The sequence below is a fragment of the Chenopodium album genome, chromosome 22, assembly GCF_948465745.1.
Source record: "Chenopodium album chromosome 22, dcCheAlbu1.1, whole genome shotgun sequence".
NCBI lineage: Eukaryota > Viridiplantae > Streptophyta > Magnoliopsida > Caryophyllales > Amaranthaceae > Chenopodium > Chenopodium album.
Window position 1 is genome coordinate 1,787,914 of NC_137855.1, and position 20,773 is coordinate 1,808,686.

The following is a 20,773-nucleotide window of genomic DNA, read 5'->3' on the forward strand; positions in this document are numbered from 1 at the left end:
CCACGCCCGCGCATCGCATTCCCCAAGACCCCAAGTCCCGAGGCCCGAGCCCGACCCGACCCGACCCGGCTCGGCTCGGCGCGCGCGCGCGCGTGTGTGTGTGGAGTAACACACACCTCCAACTTACTCAACTAAGTAGTGCTAAAGCACTACATTATAAAAACAAGGAAAAACCTTCCTCCCCAATCAATGTGGGACTTTTCCCCTTCCATTGTTTTTCTCTCTCTCTCTCTTATTTTTTCCTAACACTCTAGCATTATATCAAGAACTTCCAACAGAAAATACAATTACAACTCCATAAGTAGATAATGAAAATATCATTTCATATCATTGGTTGTATGCCCAATTATTATATCTTTTCGAAATGACCATTCATTGGATTTGGATTTGGATGTATGCCCAAATCAAAATATCAAATAGATCGTTTTTCAAATTATTGGACAAGTTTCACTAGAAAAGCCACTAAATACTTATTAATGTCCTCTAATTAATTAAGGAGTGGGTTCCTCCCACTATCATAGATTCATAGTAGCATCACTTCCATGCACTAATCAATAGGTATTTAGGTATTCTTGTTAAATTAAAATAAATCCATTATGTTACCTGTCTACCATAGAGTAATATTTTTTTTTTAATCGACTATATAATAGAAAAAAAGTAGGGACATCCGAACATTCCTATCAGTAAGAATGTCATGAGTGGTATTGAAAATTCTATAGTGGTCATATGTATTGTGATTTGTTTTGTGATGGGTTGATTGATAGACATGTTTTTAATTATCGAACAAAATTGTACGAATATGATAGAAATTAATTTGTTAGATATTTCAGTATATTAACAAAAGAAACTTCGAGAAAAGCTAGGAATACAGAGGGTCTGTTAAATATAGGTTTGGGCCGCACCCGCAACCCAAGAGAGAGAGTCCATTCACAAGTCTAAGGAGGTCCATCCCAAAATCATACGAAGTATGACAATAGGAGGAGTAGCCCCTTAGCCTTTATGAAGTGTTTAACTCTCTTTTCTTCAACTAATGTGGGACACTTACAGGTGGTGATACTTGGGAGCGAGGTTTATTCTTCAGCAGGGTCTAACATTATAAAATAAAGAAAAGTAAACATAGTTGAAAATTCTATAGTGGCCATTTGTATTGTAATTTGTGATGAGTTGATTGTCAGATATATTTTTAATTTGTTTGTTTCCCCGAATAAAATTGTACAAATATAAATGATAGAAATTTGTTAGATATTTTAGTATATTAACAAAAGAAACTTCTAGAAAAGGAATACAGAGGGTCTAACATTATAAAATAAGGAAAAGTATAAACATAATTGAAAATTCCATAGTGGTCATTTGTATTGTGATTTGTGATGAGTTGATTGACAAATGTATTTTTAATTTGTTTGTTTCCTTGTTAACGAATAAAATTGTACGAATATAATAGAAATTTGTTAGATATTTTAGTATATTAACAAAAGAAACTTCGAGAAAAGGAATACAGAGGGTCTGATGTTATAAAATAAATAAAAGTAAACATAGTTATGAATCTATAGTAACAATATTCAACAACAATATATAGTTTATTATGTGCATATTATACTTATATTTTTTATGATCTAATGTGTATTGGTGAATACTCATGATGATCAATGTTTGTTAAGTATATTTCAATCTAAAAGGTCACATGTTCATCAATCTAATTTACTCCAACTAGCTAGATAATTAGGGTTTGGAAAACTAGCTAGCTTTATATAGGTCCGATGTTAAGAAAAAAAATTGCTTTCAATAATTCCAACTTGCGTGTTGATGAGGTAATAATTGTACTGATGTGGAGCCTAGCCTACCCTAAGCAACACGGCATGTCGGCATATGTTGATGTTACTATGTATGCAATTGACGTTTCTAATAATAATGACACCCTTACCAAAATGCTATGCCCACTATTACTTTATTTATAGCAACTTACATCTATATAATTAATAATTGCTTAGTTAGAATTACATTATTACATTGTGATATTTTTTAAAGTTGCATTGTTAAATATAAATATAAATATTGACACATTTTGATTTTTTTTTCACTATGAATTGATTTGCTTATAACTTTGGCTTGTAAGTAGTAATGTATGAAATAAAAAACAATAAGTATTGTGTAGAATGTTTTTAGATAAATATATTATTAATGTAAAGTGTAATAGTGATATTAGCTTTATAATTGACATGTGTGTCAAATTTGACTATTTAACTAAGGGTTTGTTCTCATACGATTATTTTCAATTCAGTTCAGTTCAACTCTAATAAGTTCAGTTCAGCTCTTAATTTAATTTCATTCTCTTATAAAATATTCATTTCAGCTCAGTTCAATTCAGGTCTAATAAGTCCAGTTCAGTTCAATTCAATTCAGCTCAGTTCAGTAATTAGAACAGGCCCTAACTATGAAGCAAAGGGAATATAATAATTTGACTTTTAATAATGTTACACTGTTTACGTATGCTAGAATCATAGAATGACTCTATACTAAGATCGATAAAGAGAAATAAACCAACTAAAATCTTATCCTGGATTATATTGTATGTAGCTAGGATCGATATGCAAGTATTGGCCATTTATTGTAACCACTTACCCAAAGTATCAAACACATGATTATTGGGGAAATTTATAAGAAAGTCCCGTTTGATGTTCAATCAATCAACCATATATTAATCAAACATTTCAAAAATTATGGAATATTGGGTTAATAAGTAATGGCTACCTTAATAGGTGAAATTATTCTAATTAAAATAAAATTTTCTTGAATGGAATTTCGATTTAACCTCCGAAAACAATAATATTTAATGGTTTAAAAGATTAAAGATGCTATCTAATAGGGTCCAAATGTTGTCGAAAATTGAATTGGTTCAACACATATATGTTATGTATGACAACATAAATAGAAAACTTAACCATTTCAGCTTGTCTATTTGATAAGAGTAACATATTATTTTCAATCTCTTGTAGTACAAATAATTGAAAAACATGAAGTTGAAATGATGAGGAAACAAAAACTTAAATTATCAACTGAAATTAAGTTGGCCATATTTAGGAACCTTAGTAGGGGTAAACAGACCAAAATTGCGCTCAGTTTTTTGCCCAGGCTTCTTATCCTCATCAAACATTGCAAACAAATAAGTCTCAATTGTCTGCCCTGGTTTTAAGGGAGTCCCTTGTTTCACATGATTGATCAAATTCCTATAATAAGTTCCGGCGTTGTTCACCGTGGCTGCGTCTCCCCCGGCTGATGGCCATCCGGTTTCAGACACCACAATCGCCGTGTTAGGTGCACCCACCTTTGCTAGAGCCGCATACACTGAGTCCACCATTGCATCAAACAAGTTTTGGTAATTTTTTCCATTTTTCGGATCGGTCACCACAGTCCCATTGGATGTGAATAATGCATAGTTAAGACTAATACTTTGTTCATTACTAATGTAGGCAAAGTAAGTGTAGATGTTAACCAACAAAGGTGAGCCATTACTTGTTAAAAATTTGATTATTGGTGTAATGTATGCCGTGTTATTAAATTGACCATTTGATGGCGGATATGAGTTTATGATTAGGCTAGTATCAATGGATGTAGAAACCATAATTTTGTTTTCTAATTGTTTGGATTTTAATGCGATCAGAACATTTTGCATAGCGGGTAAGACTGATGAGGCTAGCATATCGGAGGGATGAATCTCATTCCCTACAACAACGTATTTGACCGTCGATGCAAAGGGCACAACGTTAGTGTTGACCCATTGCATTGCCGCTGATTGATCAGATGCAAGGGACTGAACATCTTCGTTAGGGACGTCTAGCATGAGTTTAATGCCCGAGCCTTGTAGTTCTTGGAGAGATGCTAAATCGGGACTATAGAGTCTCATAGCCGTTATGCCATTAGATTTATACAGGTTCGCCACGTCTTTCTTGGTAGGTAAGTTGTCTCCGATCATTCCATTACATACTCCAATTTGTGCCTCTACATTAAATTATCGTTAGAAATTAGTACGTACATAGTAACACACGTATTCTATATTAGTAAAATATGCGTTTATATGACCTTAAACAATAATTAATATGGATTCAAAGCTAAGAAGTCGAGATAGAGCAAGAGATACCTGTAAAGTGCAGGCAAAGAGATAAAAATGCCACAATGAACAGAGTAGTAGCAACAACAATGGGAGGATTATTTGGGATATTCATCACAAAATATCGAAAAGAAATATATATATTTGTTTAAATCAATTCTTCTAGAAATGAAATTTTAATTTAAAAGTATTAATTACTTTGATAATATAAGTTCATCTACTCAATATGTCTCTTTATATAGAGGCAATATCAATGAAAGAGCACAAAAATACAATTACGAGGTCAACTACCAAGTCAATTACTCAACAAAGTATCCATCAATACATGAACCGTGTAAATTGTAAGTAATTTCCACGAAATAGTGAGGTAATGAGTAATTGATTGTCCCATAATTCCATATATTATAGACTGAATCAGGGGATTTAAGCAACAACTCCTATCGCATAAGTTATTGGATGCAAATGAGCTAAAGTATGAACCGTCGATTGGCTTCTCTATAAATGTGCTTGAAACACTCAAAATCAAAAGACAATTTTCTACCCAAAAGTTATTGGTTTTGCCTCCGCAAAGTGTTCTTCACTTGGGAGTTTACTGCCCTTACTTTTCGATTATCGTTGTCTAAATATGAATGCTACACTTCTTTTCCTATCATTTACACCAACAATCAGGGTTCAACATGCTATCTGATTCAATTATACCAGAGAAAAAATGATCACATAGTCCTGAAAATTTTCAAAGACATAAAAAAAACACCTATTTACTTGGTATCATAAAAAGTGTGCTGCAACAAATTAGTATCACAAGGCAGAGTAACAGAATCCATTGTTTAACTATACAGCATTATTCTCATCAGTTTCGAGTAGTCTTCGTTCTAGTTTCAACTTACAGATTCATTGCTTCTTAATTCATGTTTCACTAGACATGTATTATCTAAGGAAGGTGCCCCATTAATCAAGTTAAGATTCATTTCTTCTTCTGCTCCTGCATGTACATCAGAGCTGACACTGTTACAGCTGCTCGATTCAGCTTTCAGTTGATATTCAGCTAGGACAGATGCCCGAGAATTCAACTTATAATTCACTTGTTCATCAACGGCAGCAAATGTAATGTAGTAATAATCAAGATAGCTAAGAATAAAATTGGCCCTTATCATCCGTACTAATTTGAGTTTTGCTCCATACAAATTTTCAGAGATTGTTGTGAAAACTTCTGGACCTAATCAAGTTACATTACATCATCATTTATCCTTGTCTCAATATGTATGCTACACCTGTGTTTCTAACATTTACCAATAATCAGCAGGATCCAACATGCTAACTCATTCAATTACACTGAAGAAAAATATATAAATGTAGACCCGAAAATTTTCAAAGACAAAAATGATGATAAAATGTGTATTGCAACAAAGTATTACTACTATAAAGCATAGTAACAGAATCCATTGTTTGTAGCAAGAGGTATTTGGCACAACATAATGATAATGAGCAATTAAGGTAAAGAAGTAGAGGTTGATTGCAGCAAGCTGTTTCAACTAGCCCCATTCTCAGCAATTCCCAGTTTGGAGTCTTTATTCAATTCAGGCTTCAACTTATACCCACCTACGCGGTTCATTAGCCACCCACGACATCTCTGATGCACCACTATCAGAGCTGAAACTGCTACAGCTGCTTGAATCATCTTTCACTAGACATGTATTAGATTTTTAGGTGAGGAAGGTGCCCCATCAATCAAGTTATAGTTCATTTCTTTTACTGCCCCTGCATGTATATCATCAAGGCTGACACTGTTACATCTGGTTGATTCATCTTTCACTAGACATGTATTTTTAGCTAAGGAAGATGCCCCATCAAACAAGTTATTATTGATTGCTTTTACTGCCCCTGCATGTATATAATCAGAGCTGACACTGTTACAGCTGCTCGATTCAGCTTTCAGTTGATATTCAGCTAGGAGAGATGCCCGAAAATTCAACTTATAATTCACTTGTTCTTCTGCCCCTGCATTTACATCAGCTTATGTGAGTGCTCGTTACACGTTACGTTGCAAGCACGCAACAAACTAAGCTTACATAATTACATTGGTAGGCATCAAATTACAACATGCACATTAGCAGACAGAAACCAACATATTGCTTAATTGTGATTACACTAGAATCAATCTTTAATTTCTTCTGCCCCTGCATGTACATCAGCTTATCAACAAACTTAAATTACAATCAATTAATTAATTGCTTCCATTACCATTCCAATTGATGGATATGAAAAGTATATTAATACCCTGTATTATTTACCCTTCCCAACCCTATGATGCTAATGATAACGGTAACATACACTAAGTTTGTGATTACATGATTTGGTGTAGCAAACTAAACTTACAGAGTTACAATGGTAGCCATCAAATTACAACATGCACATTAGCAGACAGAAACCAACATATTGCTTAATTGTGATTACACTAGAATCAATCTTTAATTGTTTCTAACACGGCAATACCAGTTAATACGAAACACGATTTTATACCTTTGATTGAAAGAATAGAGAGGGTTTTATCAGCATCAACATCTCTATACAACCCGATAATGCGGGTTGACCCTCGCTCTGCCAGTGCAGCTTGGTATGTAGCAATACAACCAGTATATTCATCAACGGCAGAAAATGTAATGTAGTAATAATCAAGATAGCTAAAAATAAAATTGGCCCTTATCATCCGTACTAATTTCAGTTTTGCTCCCTGCAAATTAATTAATTATTAAATGATCGAGTCAATAATAATATATATAAAAGGGTCGATATAATATGACACGACACGATACAATACAATACAATACGATTCAAAAAGGTTAACCAAACCTTGTGCTTGTTATAGTGATCAATTACTTTAAGGGCTAATTCAGCTTGAGATTCCACATCATCAAGTGGAATCATAGCGCCATCTTTATCATCATCATCATCGTACTCTAGATGATCGAAATTCTGAAAATTCAACAATCAAACAAATACTTTATTGTATACCATCAATAATTTTATAAATTAATAGCAAATTTACAAGGAAAAAGAAGAGTGATTAATTACCTTAAGTTCGCTTTTAAGATGACAATCAACTAAGAAATCGATCATCCCAGAGTAAATCTCGTGATGTTTCGATTGTGAAATCAATTCAAGGCCATCAACTTCAATAGAGCAGGCCTCAGAAACATCAATTAAAATATCCTTGAACTTGTTCACAATTTCAATGTAATTCATGGCATGCCATTCACGATTCTTCATACAAACCTTCAAATTCTGGAACAAATTCTTCAAGATTTTCAACTCGTTGTCATCATAAATCTCTCTCTTATCAGAGTATTCATCATTATCATCCACGTATTTCATCAAGAATTCATCAAATCCTTCAAGATCAGCATCGTATGTTCTACGCTCAACCTCCATTGATTCAAAAATCAGAATTTCCACCAAACCCTAATTGTTTTTTCGATTCAAAATTCTATCCAGTCTAAACCTAATTTTTTGTGTTTTTCAAACCGTCAAAATTCCTATTTTTATGGTAGATCACAATAGGTCGGTTTTAAAAAAAATCTACCCGGATTACATTAGGATATGTTTTTTTTTTTTTTTTTTTTTAATTTATACAAAAATTACGGAGTAATAAACTCAGGTGTAATACTAGATCTCAAATTCTCAACCCTTGACCCTCATTTTAAAAAAAAAAAAAAAAAAAAAAAAAAAAATTGCTCAATAAAAAAATTAACGAATTCAAATTTAAATGGTATTAGAAAAAATATTTACTCCTATCAAATACCCAGTTTAGAAGAGACCAGCAACCCGGGCTCTGATACCATGTTAAATTTCGAAACAATATAAAATGGGCCTGGGCAACCCGAACAAGGAGGAGGAGAGTTTGGGCCACAAACAAGGCTTTGGAGCTTCCATACTAAAACCAATTGGCAATAGTAGGAGGTACTCCTCTACCTTATAAAGTGAAACGATCTCTCATCTTTCTCCAATGTGGGACACTCATAAGTGGGCTACAATGGGATTCAACAATACATAACACATACTACGAGTACTTGTTTAACCAATTCGACTTTTGACGTAACAATATTTGGATTCTATTAAATAGCATCTTTTAAACCGTTAAATGTTAGTGTTCTTGGAGGATAATAATTAATAATCAAATTACATTCAAGAAAATTTTAATTTAAGTCGAATAATTTCACCTATTGGAGTAGTTATTAAACTAATATTCCATAATATTTGAAATGTTTGATTAATCTATGATTGAGCATTTGAGCATCAAACGAGACTTCATATAGATTAATCTATGAAATGTTTGATTATTCAGGCATGTACATGCGGTTAACGAGAGTGCTCGTTATACAGCAAACTAAACTTAGAGAGTTACAATTAGGGTTGTACCTAGTTAAAATTTTAGCGGTTTGGTTTGGTTTACGATTTATAAAATTACGGTTTGGTCTCGATTGTATTTGTAAATATGGTTTATGGTTTGGTTTGGTTTTGCAAAAATTATAAACCAAACCAAACCATAAACCAATAAACCGTATTTTAATGTTAATATAATTTTTAAAATAAATTTTTTTATATTATTTTTAAAAAAAATTTAAAGAATAAATAAAAAAACCCTGAAAAATAGATAAAAACAATATGGTCAATACTCTATAATTAATGACTATAATGGAGTACTCATATGAATATTTATTTATTTATTTATTTTATTATTTTTTTTTTTATGGAAAAGGACTTCATAGTAAAACCTGTGAGAAACCCTCTCTCTCTAAAAATCCTCTCTCTCTCCCTCTCCCATAAACCGTCGCCCCTCTTTCTTCTTCTCCGGCTATGAGGCTCGCCGGCGGGCGTGTGGCTCACCGCCCACGCCACAGCGTCGGCGAGCCTCCAATCTACCCTTTTAGCTTGTTTATTTCTTTTTCCGTTATGGTTTTTCGTTTTTTCAGCCTTTCATCTTGCGCCGCACCGCTCCTTCGTCCGCCGCCGTTGTTCTTCTCCGACCGTGAGGCCGGCCTGCCGTCGTTTCTTTGTACTGCCTCCCCGCCGCGCCTTCGCCCCACCCTCTTGTCCGTTGCCGCGACGTGGTTTACGAGAACGGGGAGGGGGAGTTTTCTCCCTCTAAGTCCCTCGTGTAGGGCCGTTCTAAGTCCCTCGTGTAGGGTTGTCGTTGTAGTGGCTCGGGGGCGTGTGGGGTTCGGGCTTCTTAGGCGGGCCTCGGTGGTCCGTGCGTTTCTTTCCAGCGGTTCGTGGGCTGGGTTGGTGATTCCCAGAGCGTTGGTGGTGGGACTCGGTTTGGCGGCGGGGTGGGATGTTAGGGTTTCGTTTTTTGTTTTAGGTTTTAGTTTTTGTTCTGCTTTTCCTTTTAGAAGTCGTTGTGTGCTTTTTAGTTTTATTATTTTTTCTGTTTGTGTGGTGTGTTGGAGTGATATGGGGCTTGCAAATCGGTGTACCGATCTTCTGGTGCAGGATTTAAGCCGGGTTTTTTGGCTATGAGGCTTCGGTTTGATCTTCTGTTGGTTTGGGCTAAAGGGTTTTGCTTCCATGCCGATATCCGTGTTTGAATCGGAGTTGGTCTTGTCTATGGTGAAGTGTACGACACCAATTTTGATTTCAGGTCGAGGAGTACGGGATTCTGAGCCAATGAAGGTTCTCGTCAGAAATTACATCATATTGCCAGACCCCCTTGCAAGAGGCTGCATAGGACAGCGTTATATGAGCCAAGGGTACTTAAGAATGTCATTCTGTGCGTGCAATTGTAGTTTCTTTTATTTCGAACTTGTAATTGGTTCGGTTGTCTTTGTATTGTTCGATTACGATCTCTTATGTAAGTGCCGTATGGCTTTTTATTAATGAATTTAATCTCCCCCCCCCCCCCCTTCAAAAAAAAAAATATGAATATTTTTTATTGTTATGTATTATTTTTATTATGTGTTAGCACTTGATATTTTTATTGTAACTTTGTAGTACAATTTAATCTGTTTGGACTACTTATTTAAACTTTATTATAAATTAATGAAGAATTATTTGACAATTTTTAGAAAAAAAATATCACCTCGTCATAAACCGCACCAAACCGTATTATTACGGTTTGGTTTGGTTTGGTTTCAATACTAATATGGTTTGGTTTGGTTTGAAAAAATTTACCAATAAACCGTATTTTGCGGTTTGGTTTGGTTTGGACTCAAACCGCACCAAACCAAACCATGCACATTAGCAGACAGAAAGGCCCAATGACCCAACCCTTGCATGCTTAATTGTGATTACATGATTTAATTTGGTATAGTGATACTAAGAGGTGGAACTAGAATCAATTATTCTTCTAGCTGACCCTGCATGTACGTCAGCTTATGAACTTACAGAATCATAACATAAACCCTTGTTATTACATGATTAGGCACAAGAAGGTGGAAATAAAATCAATTAATAAATTAATTGCTTCGGCCAATTGATTTGATATGAGAGGTAGTGTATTATATATTCTTCCCAATTAAACCCTATGATGCTAATGACAATAACAGTGACTATGAGTACATATTACATATTATATGCAACTTTTGATCGAGTATTATATATAATACGATAGGTAATAAAATTAAGGGAAATTCCCAATGGTAACCCCCAACTTTTGCTACGCACCAATGATAACCCTCTTGAAAATTAACTATACAAAATGACCTTAGTTATGATTTTCATCTCACTCATAACCTTATTTCATTAAATAGTTGATTAAAATTAACTATAGTTAGATTTTTTTTTTTTAAAAAAAAAAAAAAAACTAAATTAATTCAACCACCAAAAACCAGCCACCCCAAGTCCCTAACCAGCCAGCCACCATCTCCCTTCCCGGCGACCACCCCCAAACCACGACCACCCCCAAACCACCGAACCCAAACCGCGACCACCCCCATACCACGACCTCCCCCAAACCACCGAAACCCAAACTGCGACCACGACCACGACAACCCCAGATCACCGAACACAAAACCCCGACAACCCGGCCCTCCCAGATCGTCGAACTTAGAACCCCAACCACCCCAGATCGCCAAACCCAAGCCACGATCACCCCAGACCACCAAAATACCCAGACCACCGATCCTTCCTCTCTTTCTTTCTTCTTCGCCCTCTCCTCCACCCTCTCTCTCTTCACCTTCCGCCTTCTCCGATCCCGCCCAGAATCAAAACCAAAACGGCCTAGGTCGGAGAACGAATGGCCACAGGAGAGAAAAGGTTGCGAGGTTAGGGTTTGGGTCTAGGCAGAGGAAAGGGGGGAGGCAATTGTTTGGTGGTTCAGGTGGGTGATTCGGCGGTCTGTGAGGTATTAGGCTGTTCAGTGGCTCCGGTGAGGTCCCGGTGATGTGTGTCATAAATGGCACACATTTGACGAGCATTTAGGTCCTTTCTATTCTCTTTTCATAGCTTTCATGCTTAATAAGTGCTTAGTTTTATGCTTTGTTGCTTAGTTTTACCTCTCTTCTCTTATTTTGTAGCTTTTGTGCATTTCGTTGGTTGTCTAGCCTTTTCTTCTTTATTTTCTCTATTTTCGTGGTTGTAGGTATTGGAAGAGGTTCGGGTCTTGATTTTGGTGATCCACTATGGTGGAAGAAGCTTTAGGATCAAGTTCATGGAGTTTGGGAAGCTCAAGATGCAAAGAAGTGGAAGTTCCGAGTCTTGGCTCTTCTCTTGTGCTCCCTTCAAAGGAAGTGTGTGCCCTCAATATTAAGCCTTAGCTACTGCCTACCTTGTCCTCCATCACCATCATAAATCATGTGTGCACCCCTTGAGCTTGAAGAGTTGAAGATTCGAAGAAACCCAGCTGAGTGCGGTCGCACGGGCAGAAGGTGCGGGCGCACACGAAGGATGTGCGGCCGCACATCATGGTGGTGCGGGCGCACATCCTCTGTTGTGTGGCCACACCAACGTGGGTCTTTTCCGATCGGATTTCGACGATTTTCTCTCTCTTCTTATACCTATTTGAACCCAATTTTTGTAAGAAGTTTCATAATAGAATTAGATCATATTCTTAGCTTAGTTGAGAGCTTCTCTCTCTAGATTTAGGGGTTAGTTTTAGGAGTAGATTTTAGAGAGAGAAAGTGAAGAATTTCAATGGTGATTGAGAGATTGAAGATCCAATGGTGACAATTATATTGGAGATCTACTCTATTATCAATGAGCATTTCTAAACTTTATCTCATTTATTGTTTTGTTTAGTATTCATGTTTGGATTGTTTGATTTTGATTAGAATTTGATTATTTGATGATTGATGTTTGATTAGAGTAATTGTTCTTCTTTAATTGTAGATTCTTTGATTGTAGATTGTTAATTTCTTAGTTGTTTGTTGAATTGATGATGTTTCTAGAGTAGTTGTTTGGTTAGGGATTTGGTGAAGCTTATATTATGTAATGGATTGATGTAGATTGGGGATTTTGATGGAGTTGATGATGTGATTAAATTGGTTAATTGATTATGTGCATGTGTGTGTTTGATTTAGGCTTGATCACCCTAGTTATTCACACTAGATTGCATTGTAAGTTCACATTGATACGGACCATTGATTTGTGGCTTGCATTTACACGATTGAGGTGTCTTGTGATGTTTCCTAGCTAGAGTTTATCGTAGTTGACGCTAGTTAGACTTCTAGGAGAATAACTTGATATGCTCTTTTGGTTGCATAATTAATCTTCCCTCACATTGCTTGACTTAGTCAACTTCCTAAACCAATTTGCTTTGTTCATTGCTAATATAAGTGAATCCTAATCCCTAGCATTTTATTTGTTTGATTTCTTTGTCTTAGTAGTTGTTAGTGTCCTCTTTTACCCTTTGTCTTCGACCTAGCTTAGGCACATAATTGAAAGCACTTAGACATTACCGTTCCTTTGGGTTCGACCCTTGACTTACCTCTATACTTGTATTTAGGTTTGTTGAGTGTTTATAAATTTTGTTTGGCTTAGGAGGATTAGTCCAACGACCTAATTTTCCCACGTCACCGGTGAGGTTGGAGGTGGGCTGGCTAGGTCTGGTAAGGGATGAGGGTGGAGGTGGTGGTTAGGTTGGTGTTTTTTTTTTAAAATTTTTTTTACAAAGCTAACCATAGTTAAATTTTTTTTAACTACATAACACTCATTAATGTCATAAGTGAGATGAAATCCTTAATTAAGGTCATTTTGTATAATAAAAATATAGGGGAGGTTACCATTGGTGCGTAGCAAAAGTTGGGGGTTACCATTGGGAATTTCCCTAAAATTAATTTATACCTTTGATTGAAAGAATAGAGAGGAATTTATTGGCGTCAACATCTCTCAAGAAGCCGAGAATGTAGACTGAATGTCGTTTTGCGAGTGCAGCTTGGTATGTAGCAATGGCAGAAAATGTCATGCAGTAACGTAAAATTCATCTTTATCATCCGCACCAACTTCAGCTTTGCTCCGATCCCTAGTCCCTACAAATCAATAATTATCGAGTATTCGAGTCAATAATAATAATAATAATAATAATAATAATAATAATAATAATAATAATAATACTTATCAATTGCTACACGGGCTAATTCCGCGTGAGCTTGAGACTCCACATCTTTAACTGCCCTTATACCACCACAAACTCTTTCATAGTACTTTATCGGGTCATCAAAATTCTGAAAATTCATCAATTTATTTATTGTTCACTCTTGTTCAATGACACAATTATTCAGGTTCATACTTCATCCTTTTTTTTAATTGACATGTTATATATCCACGAATGATATCAAACATAAAATTCCAATTATCAATGACAAAAAAACACAAAAAGTTAATATTTGGAAATAAAATACTTATAAAGTTATAAGTGATCCATAGAATTACTTCAATCTCATGCCATACGGTGTTACTAAGCATTATTGATCAAGAAACATATGTGGCCTGGTTCTTTTGAAGTAAATGGTTACGTAGCATGTATAATTATTTATGTATTATTTTTCATTTAAACATGCACATTATTTTAAAACTTCCTCAATCCACCACTAATGTTGACATACAAAAGTCGATTTGTAACTTTTATTGGCTACACAATGCAGTATTCGGCTGACACGGTTCCGTTTGGAGGGGTGGGAGAAAGCGGATTTGGAAGATACCATGGAAAACTTTCATTTGACACATTCAGCCCTGAGAAGTCTGTGGTGAAGAGAGCCTTATTCCCAGATATTTGGTTCCGGTATCCGCCGTGGACCAATAAGAAGCTAGATTTCTTAAGAGCAGCATTTTGCTTTCAAATACTTGAATGTCCTCCTCATTGTTTTGGGTTTGAAGAAGGCGAAGAAACTTCCCGCCAATATCTAAGCATACATACATTAAAATTCAAGTTGTGCTACCATTATATACTAGCTTAGCCTTAATCGTGCGATGAGTGAGGTGAAAAACTAAGGATTCAATACATATTACGTAATACTCATATATATGATGTGATTGTTATATTCAAGATCTCCTTCAATTTATTAATAAGTTGCATAAGTATATGATGAATGAATTTTAGGAAATTTTGACAATTACCACATTCTGTTATATTCATTTTAACAATTACCACCTTCTATTTTTTTTTTTTGAAAATTACCACCTTCTATTTTCAAAAACATCAAAAGTTACCACCTTCTTGCCCCCCAACTACCACGTGACGTCATTTTTGGCCCATTTTTTCCCTTTCCTCCCTATTTCCCTCACATTTCTCATTCCTATTTGGATTCTCATCTCCCATTTCACTTTTTTTTCCCCCAAACCACCAATAATTGTTCGTCAATTTAGATTTGGAGAAGTGAATTGAAGTGTTTTTGATTGTTTAGGGAAAAAGAAGTGAAAGGGGGGATGAGAATCGAGTTAGGAATGAGAAATGTGAGGGAAATAGGAAGGAAAGGGAAAGAATGAGCCCAAAATGACGTCACGTGGTGGTTGAGGGGCAAGAAGGTGGTAACTTTTGATGTTTTTGAAAATAGAAGGTGGTAATTTTCAAAAAAAAAAAACAGAAGGTAGTAATTGCTAAAATGGACATAACAGAAGGTGGTAATTGTCAAATTTTCCTGAATTTTATTGAAAAGTGTAATCTATTTAATCTATCTAATATATATATATAAAGGGGAGTTTTTCCCCGAGTTTTTAGAGAGCCACGTAGGATCTAATTTTCTCAGCGCGCCATGTAGGATTATAAATCTTAGTATTAGCCAATTAAATAAGAGATTATTAATTTTTTTTAGAATTAAATAATTCAAATGCCACGTAAGCAAAATTGGCAAATGAGATTTTTAAGTTTAAATTAATTAAATATTAAATATTATCTTTTAATATTAGGAATTTTATCTAAATATATAACAAATTTTAGCTCATAAATACAAAAAAAAATAAAAAATAACAAAAAAAAATTCAAACAAATCGTGCATCGCACGGGCTTCATCTAGTTTATACATAAGGGAAAATATAATCATGCGGGTACTTATTAAAATCGTCTCAATAAATAGATTATTATTTTTTAATTTATAATTTACACTTATTAATAATTAAAGATATAATTGATCAAAAATTTAAATTGAAATACATGCTAAGGAGAGGTTTAACACTTATTAAAATATATTAATAGTACTCATAGTATATATCCAATACCCAAAAAAAAAAAAAAAAAAAGTAAACAAAACAAAAATTATCAATGCTGGACGCATTTGAATGGTTGAACTCTAAAAGAGTTGTACAAATACAAAAATAAAAATAAATAAATAAAAGGGGATATGGATGGAATTTATGTAAAACAATATACTGTGCATATGCCCTTTTCAAGCAAACCTTGTTTTCTCTTTTTAGAATGTAATAGATTTAAAAGTATAATCAAACATATCTATTTTCTCTATTTTAATACAAGTACTCCGTAGCATACCTAACCTTTTAACATATACAGATATCATTAAAAGAGAACGAAGTGATAACAAAAGTATCCAGGAGTTACGGAAAATACAAGCACGAGGGGACCCAAATTGGAATAGTTGGTTCGTGGAGGCGGATGCACGATCCACATGGTGCATCCGCTCCAAAATACAAAAACGCGGAAAGAACATTTAAATATATACTAATGAACATGGTCATATAAAAGAACATAGTAGTCATTTATAATGTACATGGACATATACATAAAAGAACATAGTGTTCATTTATAATGTACATCAGTTTTTTATGCAACAATTTTGTATATATTTTTTTTAAAATGAAATTTTGTATAATGAAATAGATAAATAGTACTATAATTATTATTTTTTACCATACATTAATTACAAATCATTTTAATTTTTTTTTACAAAAATTTCACTTTCTCTCTCCAAACAAAACTTCAAACCAATTTAAATTCCTCAAACCTCAAACAAAATTTCAAGAAATTCGAAATTTTGAGCCCAAAATTGTTCAAGATGACAAATAAAAACCAAAGGTAAGACCAAATTCGACATTTATACTTGTTTATTTGACATTCATACTTGTTTATTTTGAGTTTGAGTGTTTGTTTTTTATAAATTTGATTGAAAATTGTAATATTTGATTTTATTGAAAATTAATTGCGATTTTGATATAATTTTGTTGTTGCAATGAGAAGTAAAATGAAATTCTTGAAGAAGATCAACCAATTAATATATTTTGGAAGAAGAAAACAAGCAAATAGACAAATTTAGAAAAAGTTGTAGATCCAAATAATACAATGTACATTAAAATACAGTAAAATGTTCTTTTTTCATATACTTATATGATGCAAATAATACAATGTATATAAAACATGTAACCAACATTATAACATATATGTTCATTAGAATATAATACAATGTACATTATAATACATTAAAATGTACATTTTTCATATACATACATGATCATTTATACCAAATGTACATTTACTATATGAATAATGTTCTTTAATATTATCATGTTCTTTACTAAAATTACAAATGTTCTTTAGATTTACAAAAAAACATATAAAACTGGATGTTCTTTATAAAATAGCTATATGTTCTTTACAAAACAACTATATGTTCTTTACTGAATAGCTAAATGTTCATTCCGCCTTTTTTTTAAAGAACATTGGATGCACCAAGCATGGTGCATCCGCCTCCATAGAAAAAATTTCACCCAAATTGTTACAACCCAAATTGGTGCAATAACGATCTATACCAATTTAAATAATAAAGTGGGATATGGACCATATGGCAGTAATGATGAAATCAAAGAGATGAAGACTTTCTCATATCCAGAGAAAGAACATCTTATTGTTGGGTTTTATGGTTCCTATGGAATGTTTCTTAATTCAATTGGATTTTATGAAGAGGTAATTTATTATCCATAATTGCTCTAGCTATCATCGTTTTATACTTTTATGATTATATTCTAATATTTCATTAGTAATGTTTAAATAATTATATTCCAATTGGATTTTATAAAGAGGTAATTTATAGAAATGTGTAATGTTTAAATAATCTAATATATATATATATATATATATATATATATATATATATATATATATATATATATATATATATATATATATATATATATATATATATAAAGGGGAGTTTTTTCCCAAGATTTTAGAGCGCCACCTAGGATTTTTATTTTAAAAAATTATTAGAGCGCCACATAGGATTAATATTTTTAAAACGCTACAATAGGATTATGCCACCTAATATAAGATTAGTTAACGAGCCACGTAGGATTATAAATTATAGTTTATCCAATAAATAATTTAAGTGCCACATAAGTATAATTGACCAATGAGATTTTAATGGTTACATCAATTAAATACGAAATATTATCTTTTGAGATTAGGAATTTTATCTAATATTTTAAAATAAATGCGGAGAAAATGATATATTACGTACAACCAATCTAATCTAACATATATATACATAGGGGAGTTTTTTCCCGAGATTTTAGAGCACCACGTAGGATTTTTATTTTTAAAAAATTATTAGAGCGCCACATAGGATTAATATTTTTAAAACACTACAATAGGATACTATATTTTGAGATTAGGAATTTTATCTAATATTTTAAAACAAATACAGAGAAAATAATATATTACGTACAACTAATAAAATAACAAATGTTCTCTCAAAAAAAAAAATAACAAATGTAATCACATAAATATGAAAAATTATTTTTTAAAAAAAAAAAGATCGACCCGTGCATCGCACGGGCTTCATCTAGTCTAGTATATATGTAAAGGGGAGTTTTTTCCCGAATTTTTAGAGAGCCACGTAGGATTTAATTTTCTTAGCGCGTCAGGTAGGATTATAAATTTCTGTTGTAGCCAATTAAATAAGAGATTATTAGTTTCTTTTAGAATTCACTACTACAAAAATGGTCTAAGACACCGAGCAAAACATGCCTAAGAAACTGGAAAAGGCACGGTGCCTAGGTAGTAGGTCTCTTATCCTAAGAGACCGAAACTTTTGCGTGGTTTCTTAGAATAAATTAAAGAGACCATTTATGACTTGCAACTGGCCTCTTAGATCCTCTTATAAGTTAAGATGAAATAAGGCAAAGACACCGAATTTGTTAGAACACTGGTTTCTTTGATACGTGCTAAGACACCAGTTTATTAAGATGACCGATCTCTTTGCCTGTTTTTTTTGTTTTTAAAAAAAAAAATTAACGCAGCATCAAGCTGTCGTTATTCGCTAAAATCACGCATATTGTGCTAATTACCAATAAAACCGACTATGTATAATCACAAATCTAATTAATAACATCAAGATATACTTGAATTTAATAACCATTGAAGCAATATTTTATTCATTAAACTCAATTTACAAAATTTAAAGCAATTAAAAATAATCCTATTACTGTTACAAATAAAAAAATCCTCCTATATCCAACATCCGAGTCTTCACCAAATACAATCCATTAAATATCTTTGCTGCACTTTCTTCAACTCCATATATATCCCTTTAAATGTAACCTGGTAAGTTTTAATCTTAGCTTCAATTCACTGCAAAAACAATAGTTTATATATAAAAATCAATTGAATCTTACAAAATGATATAAATGTAGTACTTGCAACAATACAATAAACATAGGAATCAAAGAAAATTGAATTAAATAAGAAGGTAAGTGTTTGTGAGTATAAATTTTCAAGGAAACATTCTCATTACTAATTTTTTCAAACCCAAAAAAAAAAAAAAGAAAATTCTCATAACTGATTTTTTAATAGTTGGTTTAATCTATTTATCATAGATTTTAGATCATATACACAATTGTAAATTAGCTGAATGATATCGGTCTTCCTTTTAGCTCAATTTGGTAATAAATTAACAAAATTTTCACTTTAATCTCACTAATTTCACAAATTAACAAAAAAGGGAAACTTTAAATTCACAAATGAAATAAAGTTTACCAGAACTTGAATGAAATTGACGTTAAGGATTTTAATTGAAAAAGAGATGGGATATAATAAGACTCAGTGAAGAACTATACAGATTAAGAGATGAGAGAGAATTGATGGAGAGATCAAGGGAGGATTGTATTTGTGAGATGATTTTGTGAGGAATGGGAGAAGGGGGCGGTTTATACGAAGTATGAAGGTAGTTTAGGGTTTTGTTTTTTTTTTTTTTTTTAAAATTATTATTATTATGATTAAATACAAAATGAATTACATACGAGATTATTAATTTATTTTATGATTAAATAATTTAAATGACACGCAAGAAAAATTGGCGAATGAGATTTTCCAGTTTAAATTAATTAAATATAAAATATTGTCTTTTGATAACAGAAATTTTATCTAAAATTCATATATATAATTATATAATTATTTTAAAATATTCAAACAAACCGTGTATCGCACGGGCTTCATCTATTACCTATTATTTCTATATACACTAAATGTAAACCCGTGCGATGCACGGTTTTTAAATATTTCATTTATGTATATATTTTTTTTTTTGTAATTTCTTAATATTTTTTGTTTTTATTTTCTATTCTATTATTTTAACATTAATTTAAGATAAAATATTTTGTTAATTTTTAAATTATTCTTATTCAAATTTTACGTATATAGAACTTGAATTTATAAATTGAAATAAATATTATCTCATTCATCTGATAGTTAGATAAAATCATTAAATCAAAATATATTTTTTAATTTCTAATTATTTGTTAAAATAATATAAATCCTAATGTAAAATATAATATAATAGATAACTTTTGTTTTTTTTTCATTATTTAAATCTTAAATTACTATTTTTTGTTTTCAATTCTCAAATTTCATTTGTTAATTTTTTCTTAAATGGAGACTAAAAATTTAAATTCTAAATTAATATATAAATCTAATTTTTCATTGGTCGAAATATTACTTTTGCTTATGTGGCGTGCGATGCACGAATTTTAATATACATTTTGTATATAAATATTTTTTTGGTGATATCTTAATTGTTTTCTTGCATTATAAGTTTTAAAAATTTTGTATGAAAATATCATATCATCAGATTTTTACATAAAACCATTAGCATCAAATGATAATTTATATTTTTTAAACATCAAAATATAATTTTTGGTTTTTTAAATAATATAAATCCTAATATCTAAAGATAATTTTTAGTTTTGTAACAAATAAAAATGATAAAAATAGTGTTATTAAATAATTAAAATCCT

General features: G+C 32.5%; 2 protein-coding genes across 2 annotated transcripts; both read right to left on the reverse strand.

Annotated features, from left to right (window-relative positions):
* Nucleotides 1–2,926: 2,926 nt before the first annotated feature.
* LOC145605338 (glucan endo-1,3-beta-glucosidase-like) lies at nucleotides 2,927–4,304 on the reverse strand. The gene is made up of 2 exons (XM_081661375.1): nucleotides 4,136–4,304; nucleotides 2,927–3,996 (listed from the first exon to the last, which is right to left on the reverse strand). The coding sequence occupies exons 1-2, from the start codon at nucleotides 4,218–4,220 to the stop codon at nucleotides 3,050–3,052; spliced, it is 1,032 nt and encodes a 343-aa protein (XP_081517501.1). The 5' UTR covers nucleotides 4,221–4,304; the 3' UTR covers nucleotides 2,927–3,049.
* A 1,202-nt stretch (nucleotides 4,305–5,506) lies between these two features.
* Nucleotides 5,507–7,710, reverse strand: LOC145606009 (uncharacterized). The gene is made up of 4 exons (XM_081662072.1): nucleotides 7,178–7,710; nucleotides 6,956–7,078; nucleotides 6,626–6,836; nucleotides 5,507–6,103 (listed from the first exon to the last, which is right to left on the reverse strand). The coding sequence occupies exons 1-4, from the start codon at nucleotides 7,532–7,534 to the stop codon at nucleotides 5,790–5,792; spliced, it is 1,005 nt and encodes a 334-aa protein (XP_081518198.1). The 5' UTR covers nucleotides 7,535–7,710; the 3' UTR covers nucleotides 5,507–5,789.
* Nucleotides 7,711–20,773: the final 13,063 nt, after the last annotated feature.

Coding starts and splice junctions, on each gene's coding strand:
- LOC145606009 (XM_081662072.1), bottom strand. CDS start 7,534: ATGGAGGTTGAGCGTAGAACATACGATGCTGATCTTGAAGGATTTGAT. Junction 6,837..6,955: donor ATCACTATAACAAGCACAAG/GTTTGGTTAACC, acceptor ATTAATTTGCAG/GGAGCAAAACTGAAATTAGT. Junction 6,104..6,625: donor CTCTATTCTTTCAATCAAAG/GTATAAAATCGT, acceptor ATGTAAATGCAG/GGGCAGAAGAACAAGTGAAT.
- LOC145605338 (XM_081661375.1), bottom strand. CDS start 4,220: ATGAATATCCCAAATAATCCTCCCATTGTTGTTGCTACTACTCTGTTC. Junction 3,997..4,135: donor TCTTTGCCTGCACTTTACAG/GTATCTCTTGCT, acceptor AATTTAATGTAG/AGGCACAAATTGGAGTATGT.